Source organism: Geotrypetes seraphini, chromosome 10, assembly GCF_902459505.1.
Source record: "Geotrypetes seraphini chromosome 10, aGeoSer1.1, whole genome shotgun sequence".
NCBI lineage: Eukaryota > Metazoa > Chordata > Amphibia > Gymnophiona > Dermophiidae > Geotrypetes > Geotrypetes seraphini.
In genome coordinates, this window is record NC_047093.1 from 127,268,023 (window position 1) to 127,287,885 (window position 19,863).

General features: G+C 41.0%; 1 protein-coding gene across 1 annotated transcript in view; it reads left to right on the forward strand.

Annotated features, from left to right (window-relative positions):
- Positions 1-323: 323 nt before the first annotated feature.
- The window catches only part of LOC117368080 (dimethylaniline monooxygenase [N-oxide-forming] 5-like), a 31,964-nt gene continuing 12,424 nt past the window's right edge, over positions 324-19,863 (forward strand). The window contains exons 1-6 of the mRNA XM_033961368.1: positions 324-366; positions 3,379-3,552; positions 6,055-6,243; positions 8,296-8,458; positions 13,999-14,141; positions 17,448-17,647. Of these exons, the coding sequence (XP_033817259.1) occupies positions 3,421-3,552; positions 6,055-6,243; positions 8,296-8,458; positions 13,999-14,141; positions 17,448-17,647 (827 nt within the window). The 5' untranslated portion in view covers positions 324-366; positions 3,379-3,420. The remainder of the gene's footprint in view (positions 367-3,378; positions 3,553-6,054; positions 6,244-8,295; positions 8,459-13,998; positions 14,142-17,447; positions 17,648-19,863) is intronic.

Below are 19,863 nucleotides of genomic sequence, written 5' to 3' on the forward strand. Positions count from 1 at the left end.
CATTAACCTTCACTATCTCTAGAGCTATGCACTGTGGTATATTTGTATGACAGCCTCCTAGTAACCAAGGTCAGATCTTTAGTATCAATATTGATATTGTGAAGAGTACTAATCAAATGAGCTTGTAGTGGGGGTGAATGGAGTCTGCATGTTTTGGCAGGGAAAAGTAAAAAAAAAAAAAATAGCCAAACTAAGGCTGAAAGTGGAGAAATTGCTCCTGCTGAAGGAAGATCTAGATCTATCCAGTTTAGCTCATAGGGGCAGGAGAGGGGGCGGAGTTTCCTTAATATAAGCTGGTAGTCAGACAGACATACAGAGGCAACCTGGAAACATTCTCCTGGTCTTTTTACCACTTGAGCATCGGCTGTAAGTAGGTCTCTTCATGTTAGGTTTCTTTGCTTTATTTGGTTCATCTGCTTTATTAATGTAAAGACCAACTATGGAAACCACCAGGGCAGTCTATGCAATTTAAAGCTTCAGAGAATAGTCCAGCCTGAGGAAGGAAAAGCTGGGTCTGTACACATCTTTAATGCATGCATCTGTTTATTATGGTCTATTATCACCTTCTTGAATAAATTCTCCCAAGGTGGTGTACAGGCAGGATAAGCTGAGAGTAGATAATTCAAGTTTCAAGTTTATTAGGTTTTTATATACCGCCTATCAAGGTTATCTAAGCGGTTTTACAATCAAGCATTTTCCCTCTCTGTCCTGGAGGGCTTACAATCTATCTAATGTACCTGGGGCTATGGAGGACTGAATGACTTGCCCATGGTCACAAGGAGCCGCACGGGGCTTGAACCCACAACCCCAGGGTGCCGAGGCTGTAGCTCCGACCACTGCAGTAAAATATTCAAATAACAATAAATATTGTGACATTATATGCTAATACACATTACAAATCTTAATAGACAGGCCTCTAAAAATGTAAGGTTAAAAAAAAAGTCTTAACAGGCAGCTTAGGGTCAGAGCGATCTCCATTGATCACTACCCTCGGTCGCCTTCCACTCAACCAGTTCCTGACACAGCCCGTCACTTTGGGACCCACCTCAGTTTATTTATTAGATGTCTTTGTGGTACGGAGGTGGAAAGGGAGGGCATGAGTGTGGTGTGGGGGCGCAGAAGGAGCAGGGGTTGGCGTAGAAGGAGCGGGGGGAGGGGGCATCTCCTACCCTCGCTACGCCACTAGGCACAGCATTTACACCAGGATTCAGCAAGTGTAAGTCTAGTGGCCAAAAGTTAGGAGAGGGATCTGTGCTTAATGCTGCTCTATTTAAGATGCACACCCTTTATAGAATAGTGCTTAGGTTTCAGTGCCTAAGGTTTGGCATCATTTATTGAAGACCCTCCTACTGTAAGAATAGCCTTACTGAGTCAGAACAATGGCCCATCAATGTTCCACTTATAGCTTTTGCCATTAACTTTTCAACCTGCTTGGCTACCTTAAGATCATAACCTAAATAAACCTACCCTAGTGGAGTATATAATCCAATAATATTCTAGAAAAAATTCCACTATCACTTATTCACTCACTTTTTAACTTTAATTGAAGTTTCAACGGGAAAAGGCCTCAGAAATGGAGCCTACGCACGGTCACAGACTGAATTGATCAAATCGATCAGCGTAGTTCTCACGCTCCTTGCTCCAGTCATCGGCCAGCAAAAACCCGTATGTTTAACTTAATTTCAAGAATGCTTAAATCTTAGTCTATCCTAATAAATTATTAACTTAGTGTTATTTAAAACTTAGCTTACATCCTAGCTTGGTGTCCTCGAACATTTTTATGAGTTTTTCTTTTTTTTTATAAATTATCATGCACAACTCTATATTCACTGAAAACAGTGCTGAAATAGTAACTTAGCTTCACAGTGGCACGGATGCCTCCCACATATGCCGACGCGGCCAGCGTTTCGCGAATCTATCAAAAAAATCACTGCGTCAGGGCCGGATTCAGGGCATTCCAACAAATGTTTACTACACTGTGCTATTCAATCAGTTATTTTCAGAGAGGCTTAAGATCATCCCATAGTATCACACCCAAGTCCTGTTCCTCTTTCATGCACAAAGGTTCTTCATCCTCTAAACTGTACTATTCCCTTAGGATTTCGCAGCCTAAGTGCATGACCTTAGAATAGAATGTTGCCACCATTTGGTCCACTGTTGCTAACAAAACACTGAGCTAGATGAACCATTGGTCTGACCCAGTAGGGCTTTTCTTATGTTCTTAATTAGCTAATAATGACTCTGTTTAGCATTTATGGCTTGTGTCATCTGTTTGGAGTATGATTTTACCTTACAGTGTTCCCAAAACAATGAAAAAGTTTCTCATGGAGGTTGCTGGCAATATGAGAGAAGAATGCCACACTTTGGAAATAAATTTATTGGTATCTTATTCAAGTTCAGAGTGGGAGAACTCTGACTGTGGGGGAGGTGATGAGGGCCGCAACGGAGGACTGCTGGGGCCAATATGGCCTGTGAGCCATGTGTTGGAGACCTCTGATATAGAGGATGTTATGTCATGAGTAGAGCAGTTCTCTGATTGGATGAGCTGGTCGCACAATGACTTGTTTGCATAGGTGTGCACATGAACAGTGGATGAGGTAAGGCCTAGATTAATTAGGACCACTGAGCTAGCTCGATGGTGATTTATCAGCTTGGTCCAGAATGGCTGTCCTGCAGATGGTTCTCCTTATCAGAGCTGGAAAGGCTGGCGCCTTACAAGATGGTTAACAAAGATTACCACATTCCTGTGTCAGTGTAAATTTCAGTCTGTAGGTTTCACACCAGAGAGACAATGCAGATGTCCAGCATGTCTGTAGAAGATGTTGTCCCTTGAGGAAAGCAATTGTGTATTGCCAAAACCGGAATCCCCGTTAGGATTTGTTCAGTAAAGATTGATCCTGTGCACTGGTTGGACATCTTGATTGCCCTTTTCTTGTGTCTGTTTCCTCTTCAATGGGAAATTCTCCTTTCATTATTGATTATGAGAGATGTCGGTCAGAGCAGTATACAAAGGAAGTCTTGCAGTAGCCATGACTGTATAGTTATGTTGCAGTCAGAGTTTGGTTCATTGGCCCCAGTTAGGCTATATAGGCCTTATGCATACAAACAGGTATGCTCAGTGGAGCACCTTTGAAGCAGTATATATTCTGACATATCCCATCTTAAGACCAACAGGAAGCAAACACTGGAATACTGGTATTAAAAACTAATTAAATACATACAACTGTTTTATATATTCTTGTTTTCAAAACGTACAGTGTAATAGGCATTTCTATGAGAGCCATTTAACTCGGCAGAAATACCTAGTCAAGCAAATCCTTCCATGTACAAGCCATGAAAAATTGTTATACAATGAGATTCGTTTTATTCTATCTCTAGAACACGATTTGCTGAGCATCACAGACCCTGGTAGCAGACGCCATGACAAAAAGGGTTTGCGTGATTGGAGCCGGTTCGAGCGGATTATCTGCCATTAAATGCTGCTTGGATGAGGGACTTGAGCCCACCTGTTTTGAAGGAACCGATGACATTGGAGGTCTCTGGAGATTTAAAGTAAGTAGAATGGATGCGGGCCTACTGTATTTCCTGTGGAATTTTGAACATGCAATGCAAATTCGGAGAATCATTTTACGAGACATAGAATGCCTTTTGGGATATGGCAGTTGGCAAATATACAGCACTCTGGTTTTGAGTTAATCCATACAAACACTAGGGGCATGCCTTGCAACATTTTGCATTTTGTTTCACTTGTTTTAAGAAACATTTCATTTTTGGTAGCAGATGGCAATCTGCACATGCTCACCCCATTTCTATATATGGCGCTCAAAATTATGTTCATAAATATGGGTGTGAACCCAATTTGAACGTGCAATTGAATTGATTAATGAGCCTATTATCAGTGCTAAAAGCAGGTCCCGGGCTGCCTTTGGGAAGGGGTGGCCTAGTGGGTGAGGTTTCAAGACTTAAGGGTATAGTCTTCTATGGCGGTATAGAAGAATAAAGTTATTATTATTATTATTGAACAACTAAATCAAAACCCGATGATAGATCTAATTGCATCAACAAAAGTTGAAAGTTGTAAGCATAACTTATAAAGTAAGATAAATTTTCAGATGAAACTTACCCCCTCTTCTACGAAACCGCACTAGCGTTTTTTAGCGCAGAGAGCCTTGAGTTCCTATGAGCGTTGGGAGCAGCCAGAAACTGCTAGTGCGATTTCGTAGAAGAGGGGGTTAGAGGTTGATTTTTGAAAGAATGTCCAAGTGAGAATTGGGACATTTTGCTCGTAATGTCCAAAACAAAAAAGAGAGTCCATCTCGCATCAATTTTGGCACAGAAAAGACATCCACATTTCTTGTTTGAAAATGCGAAGGATGCTGTTATGCTGGAGACATAGCGGTAAAAAAGAAGAAGACAATCCATTACGTATGGCAACCATTGAAAACCAGAAGACTAGAGACACACCAGATAAATTCTAGCACAATGGTTTTATTTAAAATAGATCTAACACAGATCTAATCTAATCTAATCTTCTATTTTTTGTTCTCAAGCATGGGATCGGAGAGGGACACGTGCGTTTGAGAATTCACAGGCCTATTATACTTATACATGACTTATAATACTTTCCGCAAATCGATCAAAACCACCCTATTCGCTAAATTCATTGGCTAAAACGGTCCCCTCCCCACTAAGACCCCTCTCACGGATGTTCTAAATCTTTCAGACACTCATTACCCTTAGATCTCCAATTAATATGTAAGTTACCATTTAGACTATTGTACTGCATCTAGACTCTTTATTCGGTACTGTATTTAAACTTATTGTATGTTTTGAATTTGGACTCACTCTACTGTATTATATGTGGATTTATTGTATTGTATTAGTATTGTACTGTACTTGTTATTCGCTGAATGTCCAGCCTTCTTACAATGTAAACCGCCTAGAAGTCGCCTGACTATGGCGGTATAGAAAAATAAAGTTATTATTATTATTATTATTATTATTATGTGCTGAGGAAAATGGAGTACCTAAATTGCAGGAGTGAAGGGCATTATTGAAACATAGAAACATAGAAGATGACGGCAGATAAGGGCCAAAGCCCATCAGGTCTGCCCACTCTACTGACCCACCCCCCAAGTCTACTATCCTAGGGATCCCACTCCTGGTGACAAGGTTCCCTTGGCTTAACCCTCTAAGGGATCGAACATGGGCATCCCATTTGCTCTTAAATACCTAGGTAGGATCAATCTGCATTTTGGGTCAGAAGCACCTGTTCAGGAGTTAACAATTGTAACCCCCCCCCCCCACCTCCATATATGCTACCCATATATATATACATATATGTTGTGACGGGGCCAGGCCAGGGATAAGCCTAGCGCTGGCAACCCGGCTCCTGCCCCAGGCACAAGTATTAGCGCTCTTTGGAGGACCACTCTGGAATAAGCACAGCAGAGAAAAAGGAAAGGAAAAAAAATACCTTCCACCAATAATTGCCAGTTCCAAGTTTTATTATCCAGTTCAGCTTGCATTGGTTCTAATACAGCTCCATTGGCTGATGATGCTTTGAAAAGATTTATCACAAACAAAAGTTCTCTTTTACAGCAAGTACTTGATTCAATCAGGAAAGAACCCCCCCCCCCCCAAAAAAAAAAAAAAAAAAAAAAATTCACTTTAAACAGGGTTTCTTTCTCACAGATTTGCTGCCATGCTTTGCACAGTTCTGGGCAGCATTCTGGTTCCAAGAACTTATATACCAGCGTTTAGCTCCACTCCTTTTAGGCTTAGCCCACTGTTTTTCAGGAAGTTCTCCCCACCTGACTGACTGAATTATGAATATCCTACTGACCCTTCTTATTTCTGGGCAGTGGCCCAAAATTAGATCAGCTACCCGCGCTCATTTCATTACCTACAGGTCCCACACTGCAGACTGAATTCTCAAGCAAAGTTTTGGGGGAATTTTAACGTATAAAATTAACTTGTGTAGTGTTGAATTTTATGCTCTTTTGCCGTATATTATAACATGTCCTTGGGGCTTTGCTACGTCAATTCACGCAGGAAACTCCTGAAGATGGCAGAGCCAGCATCTACAGATCTGTTATAATGAACACGTCCAAAGAGATGATGTGTTTCAGTGACTTTCCCAGTCCTGAGGACTTTCCTAATTATATGCCCAATGCCAAAGTACTGGAGTATTTTCGGATGTACGCAGAGCACTTCAATCTGGCGAAATACATACGCTTTAAGGTAAGACTTGAAAATGGCTCACTAGCTTTTTTTTTTTTCTAAATTAGATTACTGTAATTCTGTTCTCATTGGTTTACTGATTTAACTGGTTTATCAGATCCATCGACTTCAGTTTGTACTCCCATCCCACCCACTGCATCATGGTTGAGTAAGGGAGGGGGTGGGGGGCAGTGGCTGGGGTGCAATTTTGGCGCTCCTGCTTCACTTTGTCCCCTGTGCAGCCCTACCAGCTGCACATAGCTAACTACAGTCCTGGCAAGTACAGTTTATTCACTGCTTGATGAGGTGTTCTCAAGCATGGGATCGGAGAGGGACACGTGCGTTTGAGAATTCACAGGCCTGAGTATTATGTGCTGAGGAAAATGGAGTACCTAAATTGCAGGAGTGAAGGGCATTATTGAAACATAGAAACATAGAAGATGACGGCAGATAAGGGCCATAGCCCATCAGGTCTGCCCACTCTACTGACCCACCCCCCAAGTCTACTATCCTAGGGATCCCACTCCTGGTGACAGGTTCCCTTGGCTTAACTCTCTAAGGCAGGAGTGTCCAAAGTCCCTCCTCGAGGGCCGAATTCAGCCAGGTTTTCGGGATTTCCCCAATGAATATGCATGAGATCTATGTGCATGCACTGCTTTCAATGCATATTCATTGGGGAAATCCTGAAAACCCAACTGGACTGTGGCCCTCAAGGAGGGACTTTGAGATCCCTGCTCTAATCTAATCAAGGCTTTAACCCTAGGTCAGTGATTCCCAACCCTGTCCTGGAGGAACACCAGGCCAATCGGGTTTTCAGGCTAGCCCTAATGAATATGCATGAGAGAGATTTGCATATGATGGAAGTGATAGGCATGCAAATTTGCTTCATGCATATTCATTAGGGCTAGCCTGAAAACCCAATTGGCCTGGTGTTCCTCCAGGACAGGGTTGGGAACCACTGCATTAGATGAAGTGTCATTAGACCAATCGTCGAGGACCTGTGCTGACTGGTGCCATCCATAGATTTGCAGGGGCACTATCCATACAATGCTACTGAAAATCGCTACACACTGCTTTGGCACTATTTCGAAAATGATTGGGCACTTTGGGGGAGGAGCCTGGGCAGAGGGTGAGACTTATCCAAAGACTAGCGATAGTCAGTGTCAGTATTTGTATCAATATCGTGATAACTCGGGATAGGAGAAATGCAGTCTCGTCGTAATTTGTGTTTGGATAATGGCACTAAATACAGTAGGCTCTCTGTTAACTGGAACTCAAACAACCAGAAAAAAAAAATCAAAGAAATATTGGGATACTTTAAATAAAAATAAAATCAATTTCTGGTTTAAATTTAAATGTAAACTTGGCATACCACACCTGAGCACGTCTGGTAGTTTTTCTGGAACATTCTATGATATGGCATAGTATGGGGTATAGTATTAGTTAGGCCTCTTTTTAATAGTAACTCTCATTCAACCAGAAATTACATTTATCCGGCATCTATTAATTCCCATGGTGGCGGTGTTTTACAAGGGGTCGCTATCTAGATATTGGCTGTCACTGGATATATGACTACTGTATATTTAAATGCTGTAGACCAGGGGTAGGGAACTCCAGTCCTCGAGAGCCGTATTCCAGTCGGGTTTTCAGGATTTCCCCAATGACTATGCATGAGATCTATTTGCATGCACTGCTTTCAATGCATAGTCCGACTGGAATATGGCTCTCAAGGACTGGAGTTCCCTACCCCTGCTGTAGACAATGTTTAAAAGACATCTCAACAGCAGAGTTTCATTAATGCTCCAAATAATTTTTCCATGTAATTTTGACTACTACTTTGAACCTACAGTTGTATTGTTTTAAATTTGTCAAAATGGAGTGAATATAGAATTCAAACTAGGTGCTTGGAACAAAAATATTTGCTGAAATTTTTTGTTGTTTTATTTTTGAAGTTGCGCTATTCCTTAAGGGGCGATCAAGTTTGTTCTAATCTTGTGGACTGTGCCTAAATTAGGTAACATAATCCCTCAGCAAAGGACAATTATTTCTTATGGGTTTCCTTACTGCTTTTAGACCACTGTGTGCAGTGCCAAGAAGCGCCCAGATTTCGCCATCACCGGCCAATGGGATGTCATTACAGAAATGGAGGGAAAGCAGGAGTCGGCCATCTTTGATGCCATCCTGGTTTGCAGTGGCCACCATACGTCCCCTAATTTACCACTCGGTTCTTTTCCAGGTAAATGAAGCAGGACACACACAGTTGCTTGCGTGTAAAATTTACATGTGTGATTTTCAAATAAACTGTAGTGTTATAAAGTATCCTGAGGGGGGGGGGGATCTATATTGCTCATTTTACTTATTTCATTTCATACACTTCCACAATCTCCTTTAAGTCAACAATACGAGGGGCCAACCAAGAAAAGAATGATGTGGATCCATGAACCTTTCAAGTTATTCCACACTTTTTTCTTGACACTTTTCATTTCAATGATATGAAATTTTACAAAAAGTGTCAAGAAAAGTGTAGAATAACTTGCAAGTTTAATTGCTCCACATCATTCTCTTCTTGGTTGGGCTGAGAAATTATCAGCGGCCCCTCGTATTGTCGACTTAAAGGAGACTGTGGAGGTGTATGAAATGAACTTTTCAGCGGTCCCTTGTAAAACACTGGCTGTTGGAAAAAGAGAGATCAGTGGGTGGCAAGGAGGCATTAGCCTGAAGTCATAATTTCCAGCAATCATATCTCCATTTGCACTTGCCCACATTTCAGCAGGTTTTAGCTTGTCTTTGACATATTTGTTTTTCCATTTCTGTTCTTTAACTGGTAAAATATGAGGGTTCTTCAAAACGTTTTTGTCATATTTTTGCGGGAAACAGCTGGAGCGGGAAAAGTGGTAAGAGGGTGTGTCGTAGAATGTCATATGACTAGTCAGTCAGGCAAGCTGGCTCACCATACAGGAGTGATACAATTTGCTTTTGAGATATTGAATAGTGTTTTAAAAAAATAAAAGTGCGGAAATTTTTTTAAAATCCCTCATATTTTACAATTTTTGAATTTTATGAATTTTTTCCCCAATTTTTAGAGTTTTTTAAAAAAAAATTTTAATTTTAAAAAATTTTTGAATTTTTTTCCCCAATTTTTAGGTATTTTTTACCAGTTCATTTCATGTCTATTTCAATGTGGCTTTTTTTTATAAAGCCACACTAGCGGCTGCCACCTGGCAACAGCCCCGAAGCCCTGTAAATCCATATGGTCTTCAGGGCAGCTATTGCAGCAGTCCGCACTAAACTGTTTCATAAAAGAGGCCCTATATAATTGTGTATGAAATATTTTATGCATGCAAATTGATTGTACTTTTATCAATTCACAAGTGGTAAATTCCTCTACCAGCTACAATTATTCTATACAGTATTGTTTTATCTTCTCTTCCGGGCTTCAGCAATTCCACTCCACTGCTCAACAAATGGTCACTGCAGAAAACTTTGTGTCATTTACTTAAGATTACTTAAGATTTTGCAGAAATATACTTTATAAATCCTTATTGATATGATTTTTTTTTTTAAAAAAAGCTTTTCTTGTCACCTTATATATACTTTATAAATCACTTATCTTAAATAATTCTTCCATTCCTTAATTTGGTTCGACCAGGAGGGCTGGATTCGACATGTTTCACCTATGCTTTTTCAAAGATCCTCCCCAGAGCCGTCAATGTCATCCGACTCATTGTGTCATAAGAACATAGGTCAGACCAGTGGTCCATTGTGCCCAGCGGTCTGCTTAGGTCAAAGACCAGTACCCTAACTGAGACCAGCCTTACCTGCATAAGTTCTGATTCAGCAGGTACTTGTCTAACTTTGTCTTGAATCCCTGAAGGGTGTTTCCCCCCAAAACAGCCTCTGGAAGAGCGTTCCAGATTTCTACCACTCTCTGGGTGAAGAAGAACTTCCTTACATTTGTACGGAATCTATCCCCTTTTAACTTTAGAGAGTGCCCTCTCGTTCTCTCTATCTTGGAGAGGGTGAACAACCTGTCCTTATCTGCCGAGTCTATTCCCTTCATTATCTTGAATGTTTCGATCATGTCCCCTTCAGAGTAAGACACAAATTGATTGTATGCATGTACATTATAGTCATAGATTTGTGTGTGTGTCCCCAAATGAACTTAATTCTCACAAACAGATGGACATCTGTTTTATTATTCTATTAGACAACTAACTCCAAAAAAAGAATTGCCAACGAAACTTGAAAGAATCCAACAATGAGGCAAAAAACGGTCAAAGGTTCCGTGAGTGAATGTAGAACAGCAAAACCACCACCATACAAAGGGCTCAAAAGAAGTATATTTACTAAAATGATAATAATAAGAGTGTAAGGTACCCTCAATGTGCAGGATAAGCCAACACTTTTGTCCTTGTCTCTTCCCCCGCCTCCCACTCCCCGTTGTGCCATTAGCCTTACATTTTGCTGTAAAAAAGCTACTTCTGGTGCTTTTCCTATATTTAATGATACATTTTCAATACGTCGATTAACTTGCAATCGGTTTCAGCCACACAAACCAACCTGATATTCAAAAATGGAAGGGCCCAGATAGTTTGTGTTAGAAGATCAGGTCATTATGGGGCTGAAAAGCCTACATGGGATTTGTTTTGAACGAAGCTGCAAAGTGAGCTTGCTTGCTATTTGCATACATAGTAGATGATGGCAGATAACGACCTGTGTGACTGTTCCATCTACTGTAGTTTGCCCAACAAAATAAATTCGTAGCATATGGTATGGTGTGATGCTACAAAAATGCAACCCAAAAAACAAGGCCAACACCCCACAAAAAAATATAGCACAGAAGAAAAGCAGAGGAAGGAAATGTACACATCAATCTGGGATAAAAACGAGTTTATACGAATGTACACGTTGCTTACGTTTGTGTAGCCACGAAGCTCCAGCAGCGAAACGATACAAATGTTGAAGTGTTTTCTTATTTTGCGCCACAAAGCACCATCTACGTCAGGGATCTCAAAGTCCCTCCTTGAGGGCCGCAATCCAGTCGGGTTTTCAGGATTTCCCCAATGAATAGGCATTGAAAGCAGTGCATGCACATAGATCTCATGCGTATTCATTGGGGAAATCCTGAAAACCCGACTGGATTACGGCCCTCAAGGAGGGACTTTGAGACCCCTGATCTATGCAGTAACATAGTAGATGACGGCAGATAAAGACCCAAATGGTCCATCTAGTCTGCCCAACCTGATTCAATCTAAAATTTTGTTGGTTTTTTTTTTCTTCCTCTTCTTCTTATCTATTTCTGGGCAAGAATCCAAAGCTCTGCCCAATACTGGCCTTAGTTCTTCAATATTTACGATTATTTCTTGTTTCATCTACGCCCCTGAGGCAGGCTTTGTCTCCAAAGCCGAAACACGGACCAATCTGGAAGGATATCATGGAAAGACTGATCAATAAATTCTGTTTCCCTATCCTGCTTGATTTTGTTTTGTCCTTGCCATTTTCAGGGCACAGACTAGAAGTATGCCCTGTTCTAGCCTTGCCAAGTTTCTAAGGGTTATAAATATTCTGGGTGGCTTACATTCTAAAATTCAGGTAGCATGAAATTACTACATACGGCAAAATAAAATTACAATTCAGTTTCAAAAAGTTTAAAATTCAAAATCAAAACATCTTGGGTCGTTTTACAGGATTCTTCCGGCGATGAAATGTTTTTATTTAATTTCGTATGCATCAGAAAAAAAAAGACATTTTTAAATTTGATTTTAAACTTATCTAGCATTCCCATTCATCGGTGTAGAATTTCAAAGTTGTTCTCAAACTACTGAAGCTGTCATCGAAGCCCCACTCCAGCCCTTCCAAATCTCTCCAGCCCCAACCGGGGCACATACGAGGGGCTGATGAAAAGTTCCCAGCCCCACCCACAAAGCTGGGGCAGTCTCTATCGAAGGCTATACAGTTGCCATATCTACTTGAATATAAACCGATCCGAATATAAACTGAGGTGACCTTTTTCCCCCCAAAAAGGATGATTTGAATATAAACCGAAATTAGAAATTTGGGTGATCCTGGTAAGCCAGTCTACAAAAACTTGAGAATATCCAGTGCTTTTTTTTTTTTAGGCTAAGCAGCATAAAAACTGTTTTTATTTTTTGGGGATCTTCCCAGATAATTGTGACCTAGATTGGCCACTGCTGGAAATGACTAAGATAGGTGCCAGAAATGTAGGCCTTGAAAAAACCTTGTCCACCATTGTGTGATTGACATGCGATCGGTGGTTGCCAATATCGGCGCCATATAGAAAATCTGGGTCAAAATGTTCTGTCTTCAGAATGTTGGCCCTAACACTCCAGAATTCATGGAATCCTCACTGGAGAAATTAAAATTGGTCTTAAAACAATTCTACTTTCAGCCATTATTTTGCAACTGAATCGATCCAATCCCAAAACTTCAATGTTTCAAGTTTCTTTATTTTTGATATACCGTCTATCAAAACAAGTGTCTAAACGGTGTACAATATAATGAGATTTTTAAAAAGCAATAAAAAAGCTAAATAAAAGCAATATCTTATAAAATATTAAAAATACTAGATGGATACACATTGATGTACATGGACAAAAAGGAAGTTGGGGAGGGAAAGTTTAAAAAAAAAAAAAAAATACATCAAAGTAAAATTAGTAAAAAAGGGAGGTAAATGGGGAATGGTGAGACATTAGGGTGGGGATGGCTTCAAAAGAAGCGTTTGGTGTTTCAACGCTTCACGAGAGTTGAGGGGCCAGGGGCGGCCCTTGGAAATGGATGGGAGGAAGAACCACATGTTTGAAGGTCAAGGCATTTCTTAATAAGAACATAACATAAGAACATAAGAACTGCCATCTCCGGATCAGACCTTCGGTCCATCAAGTCCGGCGATCCGCACACGCGGAGGCCCTGCCAGGTGTACACCTGGCGTAATTTATAGTCCACCATATCTTTATATGCCTCTCTTAAGGAGATATGCATCTAGTTTGCTCTTGAAGCCTAGGACGGTCGATTCCGCAATAATCTCCTCTGGGAGGGCATTCCAGGTGTCAACCACTCTCTGAGTGAAGCAGAACTTCCTGACATTAGTCCTGAACCTGTCCCCCCCTTAGCTTCATTACATGTCCTCTAGTCCGTGTCAAATTGGACAATGTAAATAATCTTCTCTGCTCTATTTTGTCGATTCCTTTCAGTATTTTGAAGGTCTCGATCATATCCCCACGCAGTCTCCTTTTCTCAAGGGAGAACAATCCTAGTGTTATAAGTCTATCCTCGTATTCCAGTTTCTCCATACCCTTCACCAGTTTTGTTGCTCGTCTCTGCACCCTCTCCAGGTGAAGAGATTGCATTTGAAAATGGCCACCTCCTTGAGGAAGAATACAGTTTAATGGTGGGCAGGTGGGACAGATGTCATTGACACACACTGGTCTGCAGTATTGTGATCTCTAAGGGAAAGATATTTGGCAGCTCTCTTTCAGCTCACTGGATCCAAAGTGGCCCTGCTTTAGAATTTAGTGAAGGCCACAGGGTTTCACCTAGAACTGGCGGTAGTCCAAGATCCCCTGATGTGTTATTGCTCCGTAAGGTGTCAATGTGTTGGAGTCACCTGCTCATCTTTGTCTTTTAACCCTTACTGTATGATTATAACAGCTTTTTTTAAAATCACTCTTCCTTTATTTTAAAACAATGTAAACCACACAGATGCTAACCGACATGTGGTGTACCACAATAAACATAAGCATTCTTTTGCCCTTATAGGAATAGAGAAGTTCAAAGGTCAGTGCTTCCACAGCCGGGACTACAAGGATCCCTTTGAATTCAAAGGGAAACGGATCATTGTAATTGGCCTTGGGAACTCCGGGGGGGATCTGGCCGTGGAGATCAGTTTAGTCGCTAAGCAGGTAAGTTTCTGCATGCCAGCAAGAACCCCTGTAGCAGAATCCCTTCGAGAGAAATTTGTTATCAAGATTTGCTATTACCAGAATGTGCTTAAAGAGAAGCTGCTTGTAATTACTTATTATTTAGCTATAACTCACTTTTATATCCCGCCTTACTCAACCATCACGCAACAAGCATAATCTACAATCCACCCAAAACAAATTTTAACATCACAGTCAGCTTAATTGCATCACATATGGCATTTTAATAATAAAAAATAATAATACCTCTAGAAAAGATATAGATAAAAATCATATTTATGTACCAACAGTCAAACCATAACAATATAGCATAATAGCTATTCAATAATACATTAAACTAAGTCTCTTCACCTCCAACCTAGATTAAAAGTTCTGCAATTGTTTATTGCATCTCTCTCACTGCTTCTACTACTTATCGCCTATATAGCGCTGAAAGGCATAGCAGCGCTGTACATTTTGACATTTATAGACGGTCCCTGCTCAGAAGAGCTTACAATCTAACTTGGACAGACAGACATGACATAGAGGGTAGGGGATGCTCTAGGGCTGGCAATAGTGTTCATGCTTAACCTACAGGCACATATTTTCAAGGTTACATTAGTGTTCTATAAAGGAAAGTAGGCGCCTACATTCCTCTATAGAATACACTTCTAGCAGGGACCCTCTGGGCACTTATTTATAGGTGCTCAGCAATGCTCCCTCTAAGGATTGGCTGGCTAAGTGCAAATTGTTTTGTGTGTGTGAGGAACAAGTTCCAAAAACCAGATTTAAGAACATGCCCAATGGTCCATCAAACCCAGTAGCCCGTTCTCACGGTGGCCAATCCAGGTCCCTAGTACCTGGCCAAAATCCAAGGTGTAGCAATATTCCATGATACCAATACGGGGCAAGCAGTGGCTTCCCCCTTGTCTTTCTAAATAACAGACTATGGACTTTTCCTCCAGGAACTGTCAAGTTCCTGTTTGAAAAATCTGATCTTATCGCTCCATATTATAGGAGATTACATCGGTTACCAGTCGAGGCTAGGATTATATTTAAATTTGTATGTTTATGCTACAAGACGCTGGTAGGTCTAGCACCTATTTATCTTCTTAGTCATTTTGTTTTCTCAGTAATCTCTCGATTGACGCGGACAATTTCCCTGTTTTCATTTCCAACGTTAAAAGAATGTACCTCCAAAAGATTTTTGGATAAAACTTTATCTTATCAGGCTTGAATCTGGAGCAAAACCATAAGTGATTTGCTCCTGAATTCAATGGCTTATCAAACATTTAGAAAATCTTTGAAGACTTATTTATTTTGATAAATTTGTTTAAAAAATTTCAGTCATATATATAACATGTTTGGTATGTAGCTCTCGGCATTTGGCAGGTTCTCTTGATGTAAACCACTCTGAACTGCTAAGATATTGCGGGTTATAAATAAAATTTTATTATTAATAAAAATTAAGATTTTCCGGTGGTTATATTAACAAAATTTCTATTTTGTTTGATTTTATTTTGGAATATAGTCCAGATTTAAAAAATTTATTTTGGAAATTTGGTTGGCTACGGAACTGGGGATAGGTGAGTGAGGCTATTTGGATGGATATGGGAGTAGGCAGGTGATTAGGAAGGTAGTGAGTGTTGGGTACCTAGGTAGGTGAGTGGGAGATCAGAAGAAGACAGCTGAATGAGTGAGTGGGTTGGAGTTTGGTCTAAGGCAGGGGTAGGCAATTCCGGTCCTCGAGAGCCAGAGCCAGGTCCGGTTTTCAGGATATCCACAATAAATATGCATGAGACAGATTTGCATCTCAAGGAGGCAGTGCATGCAAATCCATCTCGTACATATTCATTGTGGAGATCCTGAAAACCTGACCTGGCTCCGGCTCTCGAGGACCGGAATTGCCTTAGACCAAACTCCAACCCACTCATTCAGCTTTCTTCTTCTGATCCCCCACTCACCTACCTAGGTACCCAATTGCCTATCCCTGGTCTAAGGACACGTTTTCATAGGAATATTCAGAATAGGGTCTCTCTAATTTGGGAGTTCCAGGGTAGCATTAATTGGAACATGGATATCTTGGGTCAGGGTGTTATGTCTCTGGGCTCCCAAACAGGGAATCCCATCTGCACGGGTCACCAACTTGGGGATTTTTATTTTTTTTTCCATGGGTGGCTGATTATTTATCTTTTAATTTTTTCACATTTCATTGACCTCCATCAAGGAAGTTAACAAAGTTTATTTTACCTCTAGAGTAAAAGCATTCAGTGCTTTTTAAAAAGTCAAACATGGTGCAAACTTTAGCACAGTATGGCGTATCAGAAGTAATAAACAAAAGGAATTGATCCCAAAATATCCACAAAGAAGAAAATCCAGAGAAAACAAAAAAAAACTCTGTGGAGTGACGATGTTCCTAAATGGACTTTATTTGAAAGTGTCAAAGTTCCAAAGGTACACTGAAATCATCCACATAAAATAATTTCATCCACATAAAAGTAAATCATCCACATAAGAGCCTTAAAGGACCTAGTCCGCTAGGGACACAGGACCCAACACGGTCCGCGTTTCGACAAAAAGTCTTCAGGGGTCCCTGGGGGTCCTATAAAGGTGAATACGTGGGAAACAATTGTGTGGTGAGCCGGAAGTGAGACACTAATTGCATAAGTAGCTATTAATATATATTTTGTACTAAGGGGGTGGGAGGTTACTGAGCTGTGGTAAAAGATGTCATTTTATATAGCAGCTTGGTTATTGGAGGAGTCACTAACCTGTGGTAACTCAGTCTTGCAGATTAGTAGCTCCAGCAGTAAATTAATAATGCCACCTGTGATCCAGTTCATAAACTGTGTTAGTCTGTGTCCTGGTTGCCTCGGGCCACAATGCTCCCGAGGAGCCTTCTTAAAGAAGCCGGAGCTATATTAATAATGGCCCCCCTGCTCCCTTTGAATAGATTCTACCACCGCACCACCCCAGACACTTTTGCAAATAGTACAAGATCTCCCTACTCTCTTTAAGACACTTCATAGGCCCCTAATCCCTGGAAGACAAATCCATAGGCCCAAAACCCTCTGAACCTCTCCTGCAGACACGAAACCTCCAAAGACTTTCCCATAGGCCCCTCTAGGCCTACCTGTAGCAACACCGGTGGCCCAGTGAAATGGGTTAGGAGAGATCCCCAGTTGCCCCTATTCTTTGTGGCTCTGGTTGAAAATGTGATCCCTACTAATAGTCTCTGGCAGACTGCCCTATAAAGCCCTTTGCATGGGGATGTTACCTCATTTTTACTTCTGTAATTATTTCTTGCAGGTGTTTATCAGCACCAGGAGAGGGGCCTGGATATTGAACCGTGTTTCTGAAAATGGTTTCCCTCTTGATGTGGTAATGTCTAAGCGGTACAAGAAACTGATGAAACGGTTCATGCCTATGTCCATGTTCAACAGCCGGGAAGAAAATAAAATGAACGCACGCTTTAACCATGAGAACTATGGCTTAAAGCCTCGCCACAGGTGGGTGCCAGCGTCCCAGCTTCTAATTTTTCCAGAAATTTTTTTTTTTTTTAAACGAGAAAAGAGAAAACCAGAAACAGAGAAGAACCTGGAGAAACATGAGTGGGGGAAATCTTGAAATTTATCATATTCCTCACAAACTCCGGTCAATTCAACGTTTACTTTATGCCTCAGTTTTATTTATGCAAAACATTTCTATCCTGTGTCATGCCTCAGCTGTTACTTTGAGCTATCCCAGAGTGTATCTTATCTTCTTCTTTCTCTGAATCTCGTATCTAGAAATTAATGCATCCAAGTAGCACTGACAGTGACATATGAGCAGGACATTTAGATCCTGCTGGCACATTTAGATCCTGAATAAAAAAATAGGAGCAAAAAAATGATTTACTCAATTATAGCCAAATTAACTTCATAAATTGAGAGTAAACTTATTCATCCAACATGCATGTTCATTGTCAATAAACAGATATATGGGCCCTCAAACACCCAAGGAGGCACACATTCATGCCGATATCCCTCTTGGGGTAGTGTAATTCATCTGGGGGGGACAAGGAGCCAGAAACAAAGCAAAAAATGGGACAAGGAATCAGAGAAAGACAGACATAGAAAAAGAAAGAAAAAGTTGGGGGAGGGAATGAGGTCTGGAGGAGAGGAAGCATACAGGAGGCTGAAAGAAGAGAAGAAATATTGGATGCACAGTCAGAAGAATAAAGTGCAACCAGAGACTGATGAAATTACCAAAGGTAGGAAAATGATTTTATTTTCAATTTAGTAATAGAAATGTGCCAGTTTTGAGAAAGAAAAGATATTAAACTTTAAATGTGAGTGCTGCAGAAAAAATAGAGTACTTGGAGGTCCGCAGAAAAAATAGTTAATGTCTTATTAAAGAAATGACAATTTTGCATGAGGTAAAACTGTTAAAGGAAAGTTTTATAAACAATAAAGAGTTTAACCTCATGCAAAATTGTCATTTCTTTAATAAGACAATAACTATTTTTTTTTTCTGAGGCCCTCCAAGTACCTACAAATCCAAAATGTGGCCCCGCAAAGGGTTTGAGTTTGAGACCACTGCTATATACCTAGAATAGTGCGCAGCACTGATATTTTCCAGCACTTATCTTTCGGTGCTTTTTACTGAATCCGGCACTGCAAATGACACATATCGCTGCCACATTAATACGATTGCAGTCGTGCCAGGTCTCTTTTCTTGACACTTTTCATTTCAATGATATGAAATGAAACTAAAAGTGTCGCGTAAAGTGTGGAGTGACGTGTAAGTTTCTTGGCTCCACATGGCTGAGACCTTTTCAGCGGCCCCTCGTAGACACGAAAGTGGCATCAAAATAACTAGGCGTGGTTCTGTAAGGGTGGGCATAAGTGTCATAGTGTGGAAATGCATTCACATAGGTGGAACATGGGCATAGCAGGGCCACAACTTACAGAAGGGCCAGATGCACCGAGCTCTGGCAACCCAGTGAAAAACACCAGGCTGGGAACAAGTTTTATTTTTTCTGGTGAAGCGCAGCACAAATAGCAAATTATATGCACTCTATTTGTGTTGAGTACACCAGTGAAAGGGGGAGGAACTGGGCCTGGTGCCTGCGCATGAGAGCTAATCATTAGGCACAGCTCTTGTGTGCAGGCCCATTGCAGGGCTGTGCTCGTGGAACTCTGGTAAGCAGCAAACAGGACACAATAGAAAAACTTCCAGCTAAAGATCTAAGAAGCCATCCCATAAGAACATACGAATTGCAGCTGGGTCAGACCAGTGGTCCATCGTGCCCAGCAGTCCGCTCCCGCGGCTGAATCTAGGTCAAAGACCAGAGCTCCAACTGAGACCAGCCCTACCTGTGTACGTTCCGGTTCAGCAGGAACTTGTCTTTGTCTTGAATCCCTGGCGGGTGTTTTCTCCTATAACAGCCTCCGGAAGAGCGTTCCAGTTTTCCAACACTCTGCACTGATCCTTCTACTTTCTTGTGAAAAAAACCTGAATTCTCTCATCTTCCAATCTCCCTTCTCACACACAATGAGGGCATCCGCTAAAAATAAGGGGAGGGAAATTTCGTGGTGATTCCAGGAAATACTTCTTCACAGAAAGGGTGGTCGATCATTGGAACAGTCTACCTCTGCAGATGATCGAGGCCAGCAGCATGTCAGATTTTAAGAGAAAATGGGACATTCACGTGGGATCTCTAAGGGAGTAAAAGTCAGGGGGG